General features: G+C 34.8%; 2 protein-coding genes across 2 annotated transcripts; one reads left to right on the plus strand and one right to left on the minus strand.

Moving 5' to 3' along the window:
• Positions 1 to 957: 957 nt before the first annotated feature.
• LOC126827996 (leucine-rich repeat-containing protein 74A-like) lies at positions 958 to 2,454 on the plus strand. The gene is made up of 2 exons (XM_050557578.1): positions 958 to 2,031; positions 2,434 to 2,454. The coding sequence occupies exons 1-2, from the start codon at positions 958 to 960 to the stop codon at positions 2,452 to 2,454; spliced, it is 1,095 nt and encodes a 364-aa protein (XP_050413535.1).
• A 639-nt stretch (positions 2,455 to 3,093) lies between these two features.
• On the minus strand, positions 3,094 to 17,877 carry LOC126827860 (deoxyribonuclease-1). Its single transcript, XM_050557428.2, has 8 exons — positions 17,685 to 17,877; positions 15,657 to 15,827; positions 13,649 to 13,740; positions 12,535 to 12,618; positions 10,005 to 10,123; positions 7,582 to 7,849; positions 6,615 to 6,711; positions 3,094 to 5,630 (listed from the first exon to the last, which is right to left on the minus strand). The coding sequence occupies exons 2-8, from the start codon at positions 15,804 to 15,806 to the stop codon at positions 5,484 to 5,486; spliced, it is 957 nt and encodes a 318-aa protein (XP_050413385.1). The 5' UTR covers positions 15,807 to 15,827; positions 17,685 to 17,877; the 3' UTR covers positions 3,094 to 5,483.
• Positions 17,878 to 18,875: the final 998 nt, after the last annotated feature.

The raw sequence follows: 18,875 nt of genomic DNA on the forward strand, positions 1-18,875 counted from the left end.
CCCGACCTCTCCCCCATCGAGCATGTCTGGGACATGCTTGGACAGAGGTTACGTCAACGTCAACAACGTCCTGCCAATGTCCAAGAACTTGCTGCTGCGTTGCAACAGGAATGGGACAATCTGGACCAAAATGACCTTAGACGTCTCATTAGGAGTATGCCACGTCGGATCAATGCTTGTTTGGCAAACAGAGGAGGATTTACCCGTTACTGACTTGGTTGTGATGCTGTGGTAACTTTGCTGTTTGACCCCGGGTATCATTTTACCCTTATAATGGTCAGTCTGTGCCTTACTTAGTCTAACGATCATTTGGAATAAATCGATGAATGTGAACTTCATTTCATTTTGTCATTTGTTTCTTCGTCAGTTTCATTAGGTGACTTTAATAACACTTAAAAATCAAATATCCCCTACTTTTTTTTAATAGTATAGTTAAAAACTAGATAATGTAAAGCGAATATTCTGAAAATATCAGTCAAATTTCTCCGCTCTAAACCGATATATTTGCGTCTGAATTTTAGGCCTAGCTTCGATCATCATCACTAAAATCGGTAAGATAAAAAAACATAGTCTCGATTATCCAGTTTGGGATTAAATTATCAATGAGCGTTGGGCAGCAAATCGGATTCAAATCCAGTGAAAATCCGACACATAAGATGGCATCGTCATTTGAATAAGGTTTTCCGTGTTAATAAATGTCTAATTAATAGTTTCTATAAAATTTCAGGTCCAAGGAAAGACCTGCAATAGGCAGATTTAGCTCTTGCACAATGTATGTTTAAATGCATTCTAACCTACATGTATATTTAGGCCTATTAATGGAATCCCCATTTTCGATATGCATATAGCATCAGAATTGACTGTTCAGTAGTTGCGTCACAATAGTGTGACGTTAGAAGCTGTAAAGGCAGTATTCTGGAACTAATTTGAAAACATCATCATCAAAATATCTCAAACATGGCCAGTGAAATTCAGCTTGCCATGACTCCCATAGAAGAAGATGAGGAAAAGGCCGATGATGTTTCTATTACATCAGAAACCCAGCAAAGTATTTCTTCTGACCAACCCTTCGATACCCTGAACGAAGAAAATGAATATGATACAGATTTGGAGATGGAGAAGGAAGTAGACGAATATGATGTCACTGGTCGTCAGCTTTATATAACCGCCTGCAAGCACCTAGCTATCGTTCCCGTAAGTTACTTCCTTCAGCATATGCAAGAACCAACCTTAGTGATGAAGTATCACGGCCTGGGCCCCCTTGGGGTCAAAGCTGTGGCATTGGCTCTACAGATTAACACACAAGTTCTGTCGCTGGATATTGAAGGAAACTGGATAGAAGGTATAGGAGGTAAATATATTGCCAACATGTTAAAAGATAATATTTACATCACCGAGCTCAATTTGGCTGACAATAACTTGGGTTCTAAAGGCGTAGCCCCGATATGTGATATGCTCGCTGTCAACACCACGCTTCAAAATTTGAACCTCTCTGGGAATAACTTCACCGATTCTGATGCTATGTATTTTGTGGAAGCCTTGACAGAAAATCGCCGTGTGCAGTTTCTGAACCTCAGTCATAACCGTTTTGGAGAAAAGGGTGCTTTTTTGTTAGGACCTGCCATTGCTGAAAATGAAACTCTCGAAGAACTTGACTTGAGCTGGAACTGTTTAAGAAAAAGGGGTGCTATTGAAATTTGCGATAGCATTAAAAATAATGCTAGATTAAAAACTGTTAATCTTGCTTTTAACGGTCTGGGTAAAGAGGGTGGCCGTGCAGTTGCGGACATAATTAAAAGTAACAATATTATATTGGATATTGATGTCTCTCACAACAGAATTCCTGCTGAAGCGGCTTCCTTTATCAGCAAAAGTTTAGAAGGAAACGATACTCTGAAGGTTTTCAGAATTACACACAACCCCCTTCGTCCAGGAGGAGCTATGGACTTGCTCAAAGGTGTTGCACCGGACAGTAGTGTTTTAGAAGTCCTAGACATGTCTGGAATTGAAGTCGACAAATCTTTCATTGCTGCAAAGACAGAGTTTCTGGAAACCCGTAAAAATATTGAAATATTTCATGGTCTTACATTAGAAGATTATGTCATAAAAGGTCCACCAAAAAGTAAATTAAAGATCTTGTTAAATACCCCGCTCGAGGAGATCGAACCAAGTTCAGTATTAAACACTATAAATGAGCATTGTATAGAGAAAAGAATTCGAATCAAAGAACGTTTATTAACCACTGATAAAAATAACGATAACAAAATGTCGGTGGCAGAAATTATCTCTGCAATGCAGTTGGCGGAGATCTGTCTTTCTCCTGAAGACGTTTCAAACCTAACAGCAATTCTTAAAACAATAGATGCGACCGAGATTGATTTCAGTATATTCTTGAAAGATTAAATACGAATACTATTTAACAATATATACCAGATAAATATAAATTACATATAATTTAGTTTTTTAAGGTTTATTGTTTCCGAAATGATCCAATTCAATTCGTATCCAGTATACTTTGCGTGCAACATTTTCGGCACGCCGAGCGAGAAGCAAATTATTTTTGGGGCGGTGTTCAATTGAAACACGTGTAGTTTTGTTTAGAGTACGTCGATGGGATGGGTGTCGACATTAATTTATTACTTCTCCAAATCTTTTTAAAGAATTCTAAGCATGTCGTCAAATAGTTTTAAATGAAATTAATGAGGTGGGAATAAACAGAGCAACTTGTTAGTTGCATATTTAGACATCTTTTTTTTTCTCCATCACGATACCGGTAACCCTTTTAAGACTTACGGGTATGATTTAACAAGATTTGGTATTTATGTTGCTTATTCCGATTTGTCCAAAATAAGCTGCTGATACCATGGCCGTGTGGGGGACGTGATGGGGGGAAAATATATTTCTTCTTATCATTCGATAGTTCGCGTGTGCTACTTATTCCGAGTTATTCAATTAATGAGGTTGAATGGCACATGCAATTCGAGGTCTGAGACACATCGATGGGGCAAATTCGGACCTTATCGACATTTCCTAAATATCAGGATGTAGTTTATTTGGTCAAATGGTTGCTTAAAAAAATATTTTCAATGAAAATAAATGTTTGTACTTATTTTATTAATATATATACTCTATATATCATGGTAGGTAAAGGTTAAAAAACATTACATTAACAATGAATAACTATTAAAAAATATATAATATTAATATGAGTAATTAACATATTAAATTATTATTAAACTATTCCTGAGTTTGAAAAGAAACAATCTAAGGCTGGTTATTTCTAAATTATAAATTAGTTTGATCTTCAAATGTTCTGCGTTATCTTTATGTTTGAAAGTTTACCTGAATATCTCAAATTTGAGTAAATTAATGAATTAAACAAATGTTTCTGTATGTGTCTTAGTACAGTGGACATTGTAGCATTATCATTATTAATTATTAATAAAGTCACATATAAATAAAATATAATCATTAAAAAGCAATGTGACAAATGGTCAAACAGCATTTACGAAAATAAAAAGAGCTAAAAAAAGAGTTCTATACATTGACATCTAGACAAAGTATCAATTCCGATATATATATATATATATATATATATATACACACACACACTTCACTTCCGTTTACTTTGTATTCTAAAAGTACTTAAAATGTAACTTTGCGCAGCAGGGGGATTTACCATCCAAAACGGATGAAGAGTATTCTGTTGTGTGATTTTTCTATTAATGATAAAAGCAGAGCCTCTGTTTCTATAGTACAGTGTCTGAGTTTAAGCACCATAATAAATATAATTCAAACAACTGAATTACCCATTGATAAATAACAATAATCATAAAAGTACTATAAAATAAAATAAAAATCTTTACATGTGTATCATATAAAATAACAGTATTTAAGATTATTGAGATAGTCCCTGAGTAAATACATATTAAGATATTGTTAAGCTGACAATTATGAGCAATGCCTAATATTTAAAGCCATTTTGTATAAAAACAAAATGCAGTTGGGTTGGGGTGGGACATTTAGAGCCTTTGTATTTACCAAGTTTTACTATTTTGTAAAGGAGAGTCATGTTCTGTTAATGTTTGTATATATTCATCTGTTGAGTACTGTGATTTTGTTTTAGTAAATTCTTGAATTCTATAAATATATGCTTCGTTAATGAAGTTTATCTATGAATTTGATCCAAGATTTGTAAAGCAAAAGGAGTAAAGTCACCTATCTAACCATGTAATATGTAATTTGCATTCCATGAAATAATTTTCTTAGTGGACACATTTACATACAATATACCAGTATCCACACTAAGTGTAACGAAATTTCATATAAAGTCATTTTCAAAATACATATAATGTCATTTTCAAAATACATATAATGTCATTTTCAAAATATATATAAAGTCATTTTCAAAATACCTATAAAGTCATTTTCTAAATACCATTACTATTAACATCTACCCCATAAACAAACATGACATTTAATTAAACAAAAACATTCATTCTGGTAAGAAAAAAAATACTATAGACTAATAACAAAATAATGTATTATTACAATTTTAACAAAGTACAAATTGAGTTAATTATAAACACATATTGTGCGTTCAATAACACATTTTTTATAAATAGAAATCTTAAGAATTCTAAATTGCACTAAAAAAAATAAAAAAATAACATATTAATTAGAATATATTATATAATTGTATAGATTCTAGATGCTGACCTGAGTGAAAAAAATGAAGTTGTATGGCAAATGAACAAACAATCACAATACTATATACCGGAAAACAACCGGAAAACACCATGTTATACTGAATACCGGAAAACACCAGAAAACCCCCCCACTAAATTCCGGAAAACACACTAAATACCAGAAAATACCCTAAATAGGTAACCCGGAGACTGGCACCCTAAATAGGTAACCCAGAGACTGGTCCTCTGTGTGCCTGGGTTAGGGTTAGGGTTAGTTTCCGGTTTATAATATAGCTCTTCTCCAGGTTACCTATTTAGGGTGTTTTCCGGTATTTAGTGTGTTTTCCGGTATTTAGTGTGTTTTCCGGTATTTAGTGTTTTTCCTGAGTTTCCGGTATTCAGTATAACATGGTTTTCTCCAGTGTATAGCCCAACAAACAATACCAAGCTTATCTACTTGTGTATTACTATGTATGTGAACATAATGGCCCATGTTTATATCTTGGAGATCAATACATCTACAACCAATCATACATACTATAGCCTGTTTAAATACTTGCACATTACCAAGACAAATCTTGTTGTCTAGGCATGTTGTAAAATTATTTAGTCTTGTACAACTGTGTATTTTCAGGGCCAGCATGACTAATAAAAGCTTTCTTATAGAAAGTTACAATTTGTGCAGTGATTTATGAATCTATTAAATATATGTGATGACAGTTATTATGAGATATCACTATAATAATATTATGTTCAATATGAATAACCAGTAGTATGTGATGGCCTTAAGTATTGTCATATGTACATAGATATTTTAACAATGGCTAACGTAACACAGAATACAACTAAAGTTTTCCTAGTTTGGTATATCTCAACTCCACCAACATCTGTGATGCCTTCAATTGCCATTTCTATCGGATAATGATCACTGACTTTCAATGTCTGAAAAACATATAAATTTAATTCAATGTCATAATAAAGAATAGGGTTTGTAGCTACTTTAACTTTCTACCATTAAGATGAGCAGGAGACATCTTTTCTAGGTTAATATAGGTAATATTATCAGAGTTTTGTCAAATTGTTCATCTGAGCCAAGCAAGAGCACATATTTATTTTGTGCTCTTCTAAACCTTTCATAGCCTATCAACTCTGAAGGAATTTTATACATGCACAACTAATTTCAACCTTGGATCTAATTATTTCATCCAATCCCATCCCTCCATGAATAAAACTGGTATAAAATTGTACATAGCCCTAAATATTTTGAAACATGGTGTAACTCAGAATACATGACAGAATTTAATTGGGTGGGTTTTTGTAGGTTTATCAGAAGAAAGAATGATATTTTGTATTATTTCTAGCAAAACAATGGATCGAATCTACTTAAGTTAGATAGTTGATATATTCTTTAATCATTACATTTTAACATCGTTGACACGCTTACATGTAGAAACAAATGGGGATGTGTTGTTGCCATGGGTAAGTAGATGATGTACTAAATCAATGACATCATTGGAATTATTCATGGATAAAATGCTATGAAAATTATAGAAGTTTTTATAATACTTTTGTATTTTGTGTATGTATTAGTAAAAAGCTCTTATCGGTACTCAAATATGTATTATAGACAATCAAATACTTACTACTTAAGTACAATATTTACACTGTCAAGTTTTTTTTTATTTGCCTTCTCTAGGATTCAAACTCTGTTGGAACTTGGTGTCCCACCAGAGATCCTGTGTAAACATTGGTGTGGATGTAAAAGAACAGTAACAGGTAGCATTTTCCACATAGCACACTGTATTGTTTATGCCTATTTTCATTAGCCCAGTCGGTGCAGGAAAGTAGGACATTAAATCTCATTTCATTTCACCAGTGTCCCACCAGCATGAATATCACCCACAGATCCTAGCCGGTTGTACTTACCAATTTATCATCTAACTGATATTCATTTTGATAATTAAATATCTGTACACTTCCTGGTATTATACTTTTGATTAAACTTCTTCCTCTAATTACAAATCTATAAAATATACCGATAAATATACTTTTATATTCCCTTGAATATTGAATATAATCAACAGATGATTCCAGGGTTGGCTTTTAGACAGGCAAAAATGTGTCCAAAAAACAGGAATAACTATGTTAAAACAGTACAGTGATCACATCATGAGTTCCATGTAGGTTGAATTTGCCGGTCATAACTGATGGCAATGTAAATTGACCCAAAATAGATCTGACCCATCAGCCACGTTGCACGGCAGAAAAATAGCTTGAGCTGAATCATAAAATTTCTGGATACAGTGACACTCTGAAGGTATTGATATAAAAATTGTTGGTAATAACAAATTAGCAGTGTTCACGTATGGAAACCATGCCAATTAATCATCCTTGTTTATATTGCACGCAAACGAAAATAGTATGTTGTAGTGTGGTTTCTTATTATGTGCTAAAAAGAGCAACACTTTCTAGTGATGAAAGACTGACTGGGAAGATTTTGGAAAGGAATCCCTGGGTCACAACTGATATACAAAAATTCAAACAGCAATGAAAAATTATTTGAATACAAATAATCCAATATTTGTGCAAGCACCTGGCAAAAGCCAGCAATAACTCTCGTTCTTAAATATCCTGTCAACTGTTTGATAAAATAGTTTTTTAAGTGAAATAAAATCAGAAGGGATAGGGAGGGAGATAATATGGTTAAATTTTTTTTCCATTACTCACATGATTGTAAGGGTCTCTAGAAGTGAATGGAAACAAGAGGACCTGAAGAAAAATCACAAGGTTAGATAGGCGACCCTTCTACTTGTCACGTACAAGACTCTATGACAGAACTTATAATCTAAAGGGCAAGCCCCCCACCCCCTGACTAAACTATAATAAAGCTTACCTATCATAGGCACAATTTGTTTTACCAGCAGTTGTATCAGCGTCATCATCAATAGGCCAATATAAATCAGATCGATGACGTAGATTGATAGTTTTCATGGCTCTCTTTGACACGTAACTACAATCGGCATTTAGATCTCCCATAATGATAATATTATCAACACCAGTCCTGCCCCAAACATAGTCCAAGACAGTTTCTAAATGATTGATTTCTGACACAGCTTCATCAGGATCAACATGTATAGCTATCAATACAAAATCCTCCACATCTAGAAAAAAGAGAGAGAGAGAAATGGGGTTTAACATTCACTTAACACAAAGTAGGTCAAATGTTTGCGCGATAAGGGTCTTTAGAATTGGGAGAAAAACGGAGAAATCCAATGGGGTTGGACCAGCAACCATATTCCTTGTCACTAGGGCTGCAATGATTCATCGATGAATTGATGAACCGCGATGTTTTAGAAATGCACGATACAATCAATGCCCGTATCTCGATTCGTTATCCAAATAACAATTTCACAAAAACAGACTGATATTCCTTTAAATGCGTAAGTAAGTCCATGATCAAAATAAATTTTTACTTTCAGCGAGTGTTAAGGCGTTTTCGACATATGAAGTGGCTTATTTTAGCTATTTCGTCAAGATTAAAATATCAGTCTGATTAAGCAAGTCGTGCTGGAAATTAAGTTGCGTTCAAATTACATACTTGAATAATATGCAGAAAAAAACCATACAACATATTAATATAATATTACTGTATAAGAATGGCGATTTGTACATACTGCATACATTGATCAGCACATATTTTCAATGTATATTAATATTTGATATTAAATCTTCGTAACGTTATTTCCTTTGCTGTTCTATAATATATGACTGACCTGACAACGAGAAAGCTTTTCATTGGCTGAAATTGTTATGGCAATACGTGCCAGCCAGCTTGAATTTTTTCATAATGAATTCAATATTGAGATCGAAATCCCCCATCACAAGTAAAGTATGGGAGTTTTTAGGATTTCCTGTTAAGCATGACAGCAATGTAATCCATTCAGTTGACCGAGAAAACACCACATAAAATAAATCATAACAGCATTTTTTAAATGTATTTCCTATATTGCGATATTAATCGTATCGTAGGCTATGAATCGTGATGTGCATCGTATCGTTGCAGCGCTACTTGTCACCTATAAGCTGGGAATGGAAACCATGCCAGCAGACTCAATGACAGACCTTATGATCTACCGTCCACACGCTAGACTAATCGGCCACCCTATCCGCCCCCCACCCCATCTGGAAAAACAAAACACAAGTATAAATTATTAAAGTCCCAATATTCAAGACTAAAATGCATAAAAAACCTTACAGACCATATAACTACAAGTGGTTGCCATGCAAGATATGCCCATATTTTGCAAGAGATGGACACAACAAGTTCAAAAAAAAAAGAAGCAAATTTTCGTATGATCATGGGCCATAATCCAGAAAGTTACAGTCCGATATGCGTCAATATCTACAGGAACCGAGATCTTCAGGATATAAACATATTTTAAATTTCACCAAAATCGGATAAAAATTGTGACCTCTAGAGCCACTAGAGGGTCCACAACATTGGAATTACATACTTTTACACTATTTGCATACAAGGATCAGCCATTTTGTCGGGCAGTTTCGTTCCAATTTTCACGAAATTCGAACTCAATCTTCATTGCGGTGTAACGGTGATATATTTGAACTATTTTGTAAATCAGATAAAAATTGTGACCTCTAGGGGGACTACAAGCTAAAAACGCAATTTTGCGAACAATCAGGGACCCCAGTCCGATATCCGCGAGTATCGTAAGTAACTGATCTTTGGGTTATAAACATACATTTCAAGTTTCATCTAAATCGGATAAAAATTGTGACCTCTGGAGTGTTCACAAGCTAAAAACGTGATTTTTTTTTTTATAAAATCAGGGGCTATAATCCATGAAGTTTTGATCTGATACATGCCAGGTCTTTTGGAGATAAACCTATATTTCAAGTTTTGTCAAAATCGGATAAGAATTCTGACCTGAAGAGTGTCCACAAACAAATTGTGGGGGGACAGACGGACGGACAGACAGGGGCAACGGCATAATACGTCAACATGAAAATGTGGGCGAAAAAAAGGAGTCTTACCAAAAAGCATATTGCCTCGAAAATTATTCAGAATATTAGTTATGGGCAGCGCCAGCCCCAAAATTTTGAAAACAGAATGCTCTTGTGTCAAACTTAAAAGTATGAATAAAAAATCTAAAGCATTTATACAGTCTGAGTTCAGTAGGTCTATGTATCGATATATTTTTGAAAATTTTCATAAATCATATGATAATATAAATTAAGTTCATTAAAAAAAAATTGTTATCTCTAGATGTAGATATAATAATGTTAACGGGTACATACCTGTTTTAGGAGATTTGAAGTGAACAACAAACGGCTCCCTTTCAAATTGATCTTCCTTCTTTTTCTCATCCCCATCATCATAATGGAAACTCTCTACAACTTTCAGACCAAGATTATCTCTATATTGAAATGAAAAGTATACTAGTTTAAATAACAGGAAAGTGAAAAAATACAACAAAATACTTTCTCGAACGAAGGGGGAGAGGCGTGGGTGTGGTAAGGAGGAGGTGAATATAGGCGATCATTTTATTACTGTCACTGTGCTTCATTTACACATTTTAGATAATATCAAATTTTCCACAATTTAATCCAGACTAAAATGTACTCAGATTTATTATGCAACATTTAATTAAGAAAACAAAATCAAATGCTAATCACTGAAATCAGTCTGACATTTACCTAATAAACATCTACCAAGTCTGAACATTCTACCTCAATTAGAAGACTACTTACTGAGACATGTGTTCATAACAAACTTTAATGCAATATACAAGAAATAGAACAAAAACTTATTAATAATTACGCATGTGACTGGTCAAATGAAATAAAATTTATCTCAAAACTACAAACATATGTTAAATTCAAAAATACATTTAGTAGACTTATGTCACAACTACGCTTAGCAAAGTTGAGAGATCACACTTAGCCCAGTTCATATGTGGCATACAACCTACCCTTGAGAATTGAGACTGGAAACATTGCTCAAGAGATCAAGGATAAATTATATATAATGTGTCATTCCGGAAGTATAGAAGATGAATATCATTTCCTTCTTCATTGTCCATAATACGAGGAAAGAAGAAAAATGTACGAAACAATGCCAAAACTGGAACTTGATTTCAGAAACAAATGTCAATGCCAAAATGATTAAAATAATGAATTACCCTTGACATTGTGCAAAATATATTTTAAAATCGTTTAATATAAGACGAGAATCCTTATTTATTCCTCACTAATTGTGGCAAAGCTAGTTTCATTCCTGCCTAGTGCTTATGATGAACTTATTAAATATACCTAAATTATGTGTTTTCCATCACCCCCACTCATTCTACAGTACAGTGGATAAGAAACCTTTGTGAATTTTTATGAGTTTTATTATTTTTCATTTTTCTAATATTATTATCAATTTATCAGTTATATCCACTCTATTTCTTAGAATTATTACACATATGGGTTACTCTAGTCTAATTGTACATTTAATCACACAGACATATAAAGTTAATTACCATTATCTAAACAAACCATGGTACATTGTATATCATAATTGTATTGTAGGTACTATCCCATTCTGTCGGTAGCATTGTATCTATCATCATAGCTACCTAATTGCTTAACTATACTCAATGGCTATAGTTTTTGTAGAATAAACCCCTTTGATCTTGTTGTTGTCCTGTATGGTTTCATGAATTGTTGTTACAGTTTTCTGTATATATTGATCTCATTTCCTTGTATTACTGTATTAGCTTGATAACGTTGAGAGAATACTCTTCGAAACATCGCCCAAATAAATAAGTAGCTGTTTTTCCATAAGTATGTGTTTTTTGTGTATTGCCCTACCCAGTTACTAAATGCCTCTTAAAGATTAGTTTCATTTTGTTAGTATTGTTTTATTTATAATCTGTAGATCGAGACTAATAACAGCTATATTTAGATTTAGGTCACTGTATTTATATATTGAGGGACTGGGTATTTGATAAATGTATGAATAGTACCAGTATGTTGACAGACTCTTTCTAAGTTTTATAATTATAACATTGCTATCTGCCATATATTGTGTTTAATTTTATAATTTAATAAAAAAAACATGTCTTGTTATTTAGCATACTATTAGAGTATTTATATCCCTATTGTATAATCGAGGGTCGACGCGAAGCTTTGGTTATTACACCTATAGTTCTTGAGAAATGCTCTTTGAGCACACAGCCTTTAGATGCTTGCATCTAATGAACAGACATAGACTTTAAATGCCTGCGTTTAATGAACAGTTACAGCTTAACTGCTTGCAGTAAATGAATAGTATAGCTTTTAGCTATTAAATAGAACAGATCACAGAACGACTTAAACTGGGACAGTTTGCCTCTTTATAAATAGGGTAAAGGAGTTTTCCCAGTCCATTAAAACTTACATGTAGGTTATAATGCATAATAAAACTTCATAGTTTTATACAGTTGTGTTCCGCCGAATATAGCACAACTACTTTTAAGCTATTCTGCCCTCTCCTCTGAAGAGGTTCTACTTTAAACGGCTTATGATCGACCAATAGATCATTGGTGGCAGAGAAATTACTGGGGTGTGGGTCCTGAGCAACAATTGCAGCAGAATTCCACACACTTCCTAACCGCTACACCATTTCATGGCCAAAACAGAAAAAGAGCGCCACATAATTGTACATAAATTATCTCTTAACAAATAACTACAAATATCTATATTATTATACTCATTGATTTTATTAATTTAATTATACATAAAGTGACTAATAATAGGCCCAAGATGTTGGGTGTTTGAATTATGTCATAAATTCTATTCATACCTGTACAAGAAAGCATACTGCTCTTTACTGGTTGTTCTTCCTACTCTATCACTAATCTCCATCTTATACTCAGGATCCCCAGAACTGGATAATAAATTCTATTCATCAATATCGTTTGACGTCATATTTATTCACATATAATTAGATCATCTATTTCATGCACAATGTACAATATTGCTAATGAACAAGAGAAGTAAAACTACTAAATGGATACTCTACTGCTTAATGTCTGGAATGGCGTCAACTGAGTAACCATGAGAAAAGTTAACAATTCTGGTCCCACAACATCTATTTTCATAATTTACAAAGCTGTGACAGGACATAATGTCAATGGATTGCAATTCCATCAATTCAGTGTGTTTCATACTAACAATCAAGCAATCTGGTTAATAAAATACAGATCTATATTGTGTTTCTGTTTTTTATATTTTCGACTACATGAAGATCTGACTGGTGGTAGTGGGAGGTCACGCCAGGGGTCATATGAGCAGCCTTTGACTCTATGACGTCAGAAATTTGATTAACCAATCAGCGCTTATGTTTCTAGTGGAATAGGGGCCATGGTTGCAAAGCGAGTAAGACGCTGGCTCACTAGCCTACAGGTCCCGGGTTCGCACCCGGTGTTGGTCGGGAAAGTTCATCAGGATTTTCCGGTGTGGTTTCCCCTTGTCATTGGTGCAGGACAGAGGGTCTGATAAGGACAGCTGTCTAGTCATTTGGATGGGACAAAAAACAAGGTCACATGTACACATTGGCGTGCACATAAATGATCCCTTGACAGTTGGAATTCAATATAAGAGTAGGCCATAGAGCCACTGTCCAGGCAAAATATCCCTCATAGCACACTGTATGGCTTATGACCGTCTTCAATAGCCCAGTTGGAGGAGAACAGTAGGATGTTAAACCCCATTTCATTTCATTTCTAAGAACTCACCGCAACTGACATCAACCAGAGCACGGGTTATATAACAACTCTTCCGGATCTTAATGTAGTAAAGACAAGTAAAATGAAATTTTGAACTATAAAAAACGAAACAAAATAGGATCTGTGTTTTAATCAGATCGACAATTGAGCAACCTCCAGAAACTATACGCAAAATTATTACAAACATACCGTGGTTGAATTATCTCCATGAGTTTTGGCATTGCTTTTTTCTTTGAATCTCTTATCTCTAAAATCAAAACAATATCATATCGCACAACTATCTGAAAAAAATAAAATGATTTATTAAATGACTATCTACGAGTCGTATCTCAGTAATGGATTTGATGGATCAATCTCAGATATTTTTAGCTGAGTTATACAATTTGATTTAAAAAAGTTTGTGTTAGCTGTATGAGTGTGGCCCAAACTGTCATTTACAAAATTTGAAACAGACCAAATTTATCACTGGGATACTTTCATTATGACTGTTAATCTTATACATTTGCTAAAGTAAATGCTGCTTAAAGATTATTATGCCATGTAGGCCTACAGTATTCATAAACTTACAGCCCAGAGAGGTTTTAACGAATTAAACAGTTCAAGCATGTGAGTAAATTGTTCCCTAACTAGGTCAGTAACTGGATTTCCTATATTTACAACTGAATATTTATTCTGAATACGGTACTGATAGTGATATTATTAAAAAACAATCAGGGGCAATAATCCAGAAAATTATGGTCTGAAATGTGCAAATATACTGAGATCTTTGGGATATAAAGATATGATTTAAGTTTCATCAGAATCAGACAAAAATTGTGACCACTAGAGGGTCGACAACCTTCGTATTGCATACTTTTACACAATTTGCGTACAAAGAGCGGCCATTTTGTTGGGCAGTTTCATTTTGATTTTCCCCAAATTCGAATTCAACCTTCCTTTTGGTGGAATGGTGAAATATTTAAACGTTTTTTTAAAATCGGAAAAACAATTGTGACCTCTAGAGAATCCGCAAGCTAAAAATGCCATTTTTCGAACAATCAGGGGCCATAATCCAGGAAGTTAAGTTCAGATATCTGTGATTATCAAAAGGATCCATGATCTTAGTGTGTAATGGTGATATATTCACACATTTTTTTTTTAAAATCAGATAAAAATTGTGACCTCTACATAGACCACAAGCTAAAAACGCGATTTTCCGTACAATCAAGGGCCATAATTCAGGAAGTTACTATCCGACATGCCGAATTTCGAAAGGAACCAAGATCTTTGGGTTATTAACTTACATTTCAAGTTTGATCAAAATCAAAAGAAAATTGTGACCTCTAGAGGGTCCACAACATTGATATACCATATTTTTACACTATTTGAGAACGAGGGGCGGTCATTTTGTCTGTCAGTTTTAATCCGATATTTACGAAATTCGAACTCAACTATCCTTAGGGTATAATGGTGATATATTTGAATGTTTTTTTAAATTGGATAAAAATTATGACCTCTATAGGGTTGACAAGCTAAAACGCGATTTTTCGTACAATCAGGGGCCATAATTCAGGAAGTTACGGTCATATGCGCGAATATCAAAAGGAAACAAGATCTTTGGGTTATAAACTTACATTTCAAGTTTCAACAAAATCGGATAAAAATTGTGACCTCTATAGGGTCCACAGCCTTGATATACCATACTTTTACACTATTTGAGAACGAGGGGCGGCCATTTTGTCTGTCAGTTTTGGGCCGATTTTCATGAAATTCGAACTCAGTCGTCCGTCAATATGCACGAATATCGACAGGAACCGAGATCTTTGGGTTATAAACTTACATTTTAAGTTTCAACAAAATCGGATAAAAATTGTGACCTCTATAGGGTCCACAAGCTAAAAACGTGATTTTTCGTACAAACAGGGGCCAAAATCCATGAAGTTTCGATCCGATACATGCCAATATCAAAAGCAACCAAGATCTTTTGGAGATAAACCTATATTTCAAGTTTCGTCAAAATCGGATAAGAATTGTGACCTGTAGAGTGTCCACAAACAATTGTGACATCCGGACGGACAGGGGCGACGACAATATACGTCCACATGAAAATGTGGGCGTATAAAACTTAACATGACATTTTATTTTTTCTAGAAATTGATTTTATATAGAAACTTCTCTTTAAATTGGATATGGGAATAGAGTGCATTTGGCTTAATACCTTTCCAATAATATCCATGACATCTGGTTTCTTAGATTTTGATTCACCAAAAATTTGTATGTTGAAAGAACCAATCTTCAGACCATTAACCATCTGATTCATTTGACATAATGTTAAAACAAACACAATTATAGAGACTAAAACAGCCATTGTGTTGCTTTCTGGAAGCAGCTGAAAAAAAGTCAGTAATTATGGATAAAATAACGGTATGAATTGGGGTTTAAATGTTGAGAATCGTCAGTCATTTATTGCCTTGCTTAGTCCAATTACAAACAAATTTTTTTCAGAAATTCCAATTTTGTTTCACCTGCAGTTACGTAAATTTGTGCGTTAACCTATATTTAGATTTTAATGGCTTCTGTCAAGCCGGTTAGGTGCGTTGGTTAGCAGAAGGGGACGTATTTTTAACAACGTGTTGTGTCGCGCATACTGACTCTAGCGAGGTAAGGAAGGCCGTATTTTCAGGTACCATGTCCGGTATAGAAATGAAGTGGGAGCTACGGTGGCTCAGTGAGTAGGACGTTTGCTCTCTTACTTCTTCAAAAAGTTCATCAGGATTATTCCCCCCCCTCCCCAAATGCCAAGGTTTAGGCCTACATGGAACCTCAGTTTTTTCTGCGACTATACCATTGACAAGGGTGAAACCCGCCAGAAAAATTTTGATGAAATTTGATGAAATTTGATGAAGTTAGCGAGCAAACGTCCTACTCACTGAGCCACCGTAGTTCCCACTTAATTTTTTGAATACGGACAAGACAAGGTACCTGGTCTTTTTTTTTAATCCCATCAAACGACTATACATACATTGTCCTTTGCTGGGCAAGGCTGAACCCCGCCAGAAAAATCCCGATGAACTTGGATGAAGTTAGCAAGCAAATGTCCTACGCATTAAGCCACTGTAGTTCCCACTTCATTTCTATTCTGGACACGGGACCTTGTTTGCTTTTATACGTTGTCCCTTGCCAGACCCTCCGTCCTACACCACTGACAAGGGGGCTGGGGGGAGGGAGGGGGGCACGTATGAAAAGTCCTAATGAACGTTGATGAAGTTAGAGAGCAAAGATGGATTCGACTGAAGACTTAAAATTGAGTTACAGAATACGATACTATCTGTGAAAGAACCGATTAAAATTGGTTAGGACTATTAAAATTTCTAGAACCCCAAACATTTCTGTCTATTTCAATATTTGAATCCTTGTTCAAATATAAATGCCGATACGGTAGTCAGTGGACATGCGCATACATTGCACTTCCAAGGCGAGGGAGCGAGAAGTCGAGATTGTGACGAAGTGAGGGAGCGAGAAGTCGAGAAATTTACTCAAAGGCTAGGGAGCGAGAAGTCAAGGATTTTGAAAGGCAATGGAGCGAGAAGTCAAGGGTGAGAGTGCGAGAACATTCTCACCCTGTTTCCTCGCGTTCTCATATTCGAGATTATGAAATGGCCGCAATAGGCTTCCATACCCGAGGGAGCGAGATGTCGAGGATTTTCAAAGGCGAGAACACGACGGAGCGAGAAGTCGGGGACGCGAAGTCCAGAGCGAGAATACAAGGATTTTCAAATCTTGAAAATCAGTTCTCCAAAACATTTCTCGAAATTCATGGAACCGGAACATTATGACAACATGAGCGGAAATCAACCTGATAAGTCAGATACAATAATGGGGAATCGAGCAAGCATACAAGAAAAATCGCTCGATGAGTGTGACTTTAGTGAAACCTCGTGCATGTTATGGCTATTTAAATAGTAATAGTATTAAACAAGACGATCTACACATGTAGCATTAAATAAAATAAACGGAAAGTATTAAGTAGACTGTTTTTAGTAATTAGGTTACTTTTTGATAGCAACACGTTTCTTTGGACAAACGAAAGGGGATTTTATCTTTTCTAATTCATGTAATCATGAATGCGCCAGTAAATAACTAATACTCATATCATATATTCAAAGGCGATATATTATCCATTATTAGGCTACAAAATAACTGAAATTTAGTAGTTAATTATTAGTATTAAGACCATTATCTTCACCTTCACTAAATCTAAATAGAGTTCAGACGATCCAAGCTATACCTGTTTTAACAAGGTAAATACACATGATTATGTCAGAAAAATCAAATACACTGCAATTTGAAGCGGGAAGACCATAAATTTATAAAAAAAAATATAGACAAATCACCGGAAACAACGGACAACACCAAATTCACTTACAATCATCGGAATGCACCGGTGTGACCATTGACGTCATATAGGTAGACCATAGAGTTATAAATAGAATGAGACAGACCGCTCACGCCTTATGATTGGTCAGGGCCGCCATGACACACAGCACGAGATTTCCCTTCAGGATAGTCTCTATCATCCCAAAAAATATTCTACCTCCGTATGTTGAAGACTAGGAGGTACTGGGTGACCGAGACTACCTTCAGGATAGTCACTTTAGTAACGAAGTCTAAGAGCCATGCGCTCAAAGACTTCGTTATAACTACCTTCAGGGCAGAAGCCGCCAAAACCAATGTAAACAATCGGCAAACTGATGGTGAGCGTATATCAATTTTCGGAGGAATTTAGGGTCCTGTCAATAAGCCCAACAGATTTTATTTATTTGATTGATACTGTTAACCGTAGCTTTTTTTTTGTATAGTTTTATTGGAATTATAAAGCATTAAACATTTTTTTCATAGGGAAATACAGACCGATACAGTGACGATAGCGCTTGTAAAAAGTATTTTTAGAATACAATAAACCAATAATTTAATATTGAAAAATAAAATTCATTGCTTTAAAAACTTGCGCTCTGAAAGGCTGTGTTCTACGATTTACAGAAATGTTTAGTTTGAAATTTTAGAGTTGGTAGTTTTTGTTTAAAGGGCTAATACCGATATTTTTTGGAGAATAAAACTCTTTAATTTTGTGTTACATTTGTGATAAGTTTTCAAACAACTTAAACCCGTCAGTCTTCATCTGGAAATGGAGACCGGTGTTCCAAGCTGTATTATGCGGTGTCTGGATAAAACCAGAATTTTATTTTATAAAAATAATGTGTAGGTGAAATTTACCTTTCGTTATCAAGTAGAGCACATGGGTCATTCACTATATAGACCTTTCAAGGAACGGGAGTCGATTATCAGGTCACCCAACGAAAAAACTGACCCGAAATCATAAAAGGGTTACGTGTCCCGATAGGCAGTTTTGACGTTCACGTCCAAACGACTCAATATT

The sequence above is a fragment of the Patella vulgata genome, chromosome 7 (assembly GCF_932274485.2).
Source record: "Patella vulgata chromosome 7, xgPatVulg1.2, whole genome shotgun sequence".
Classification (NCBI taxonomy): Eukaryota; Metazoa; Mollusca; class Gastropoda; family Patellidae; genus Patella; species Patella vulgata.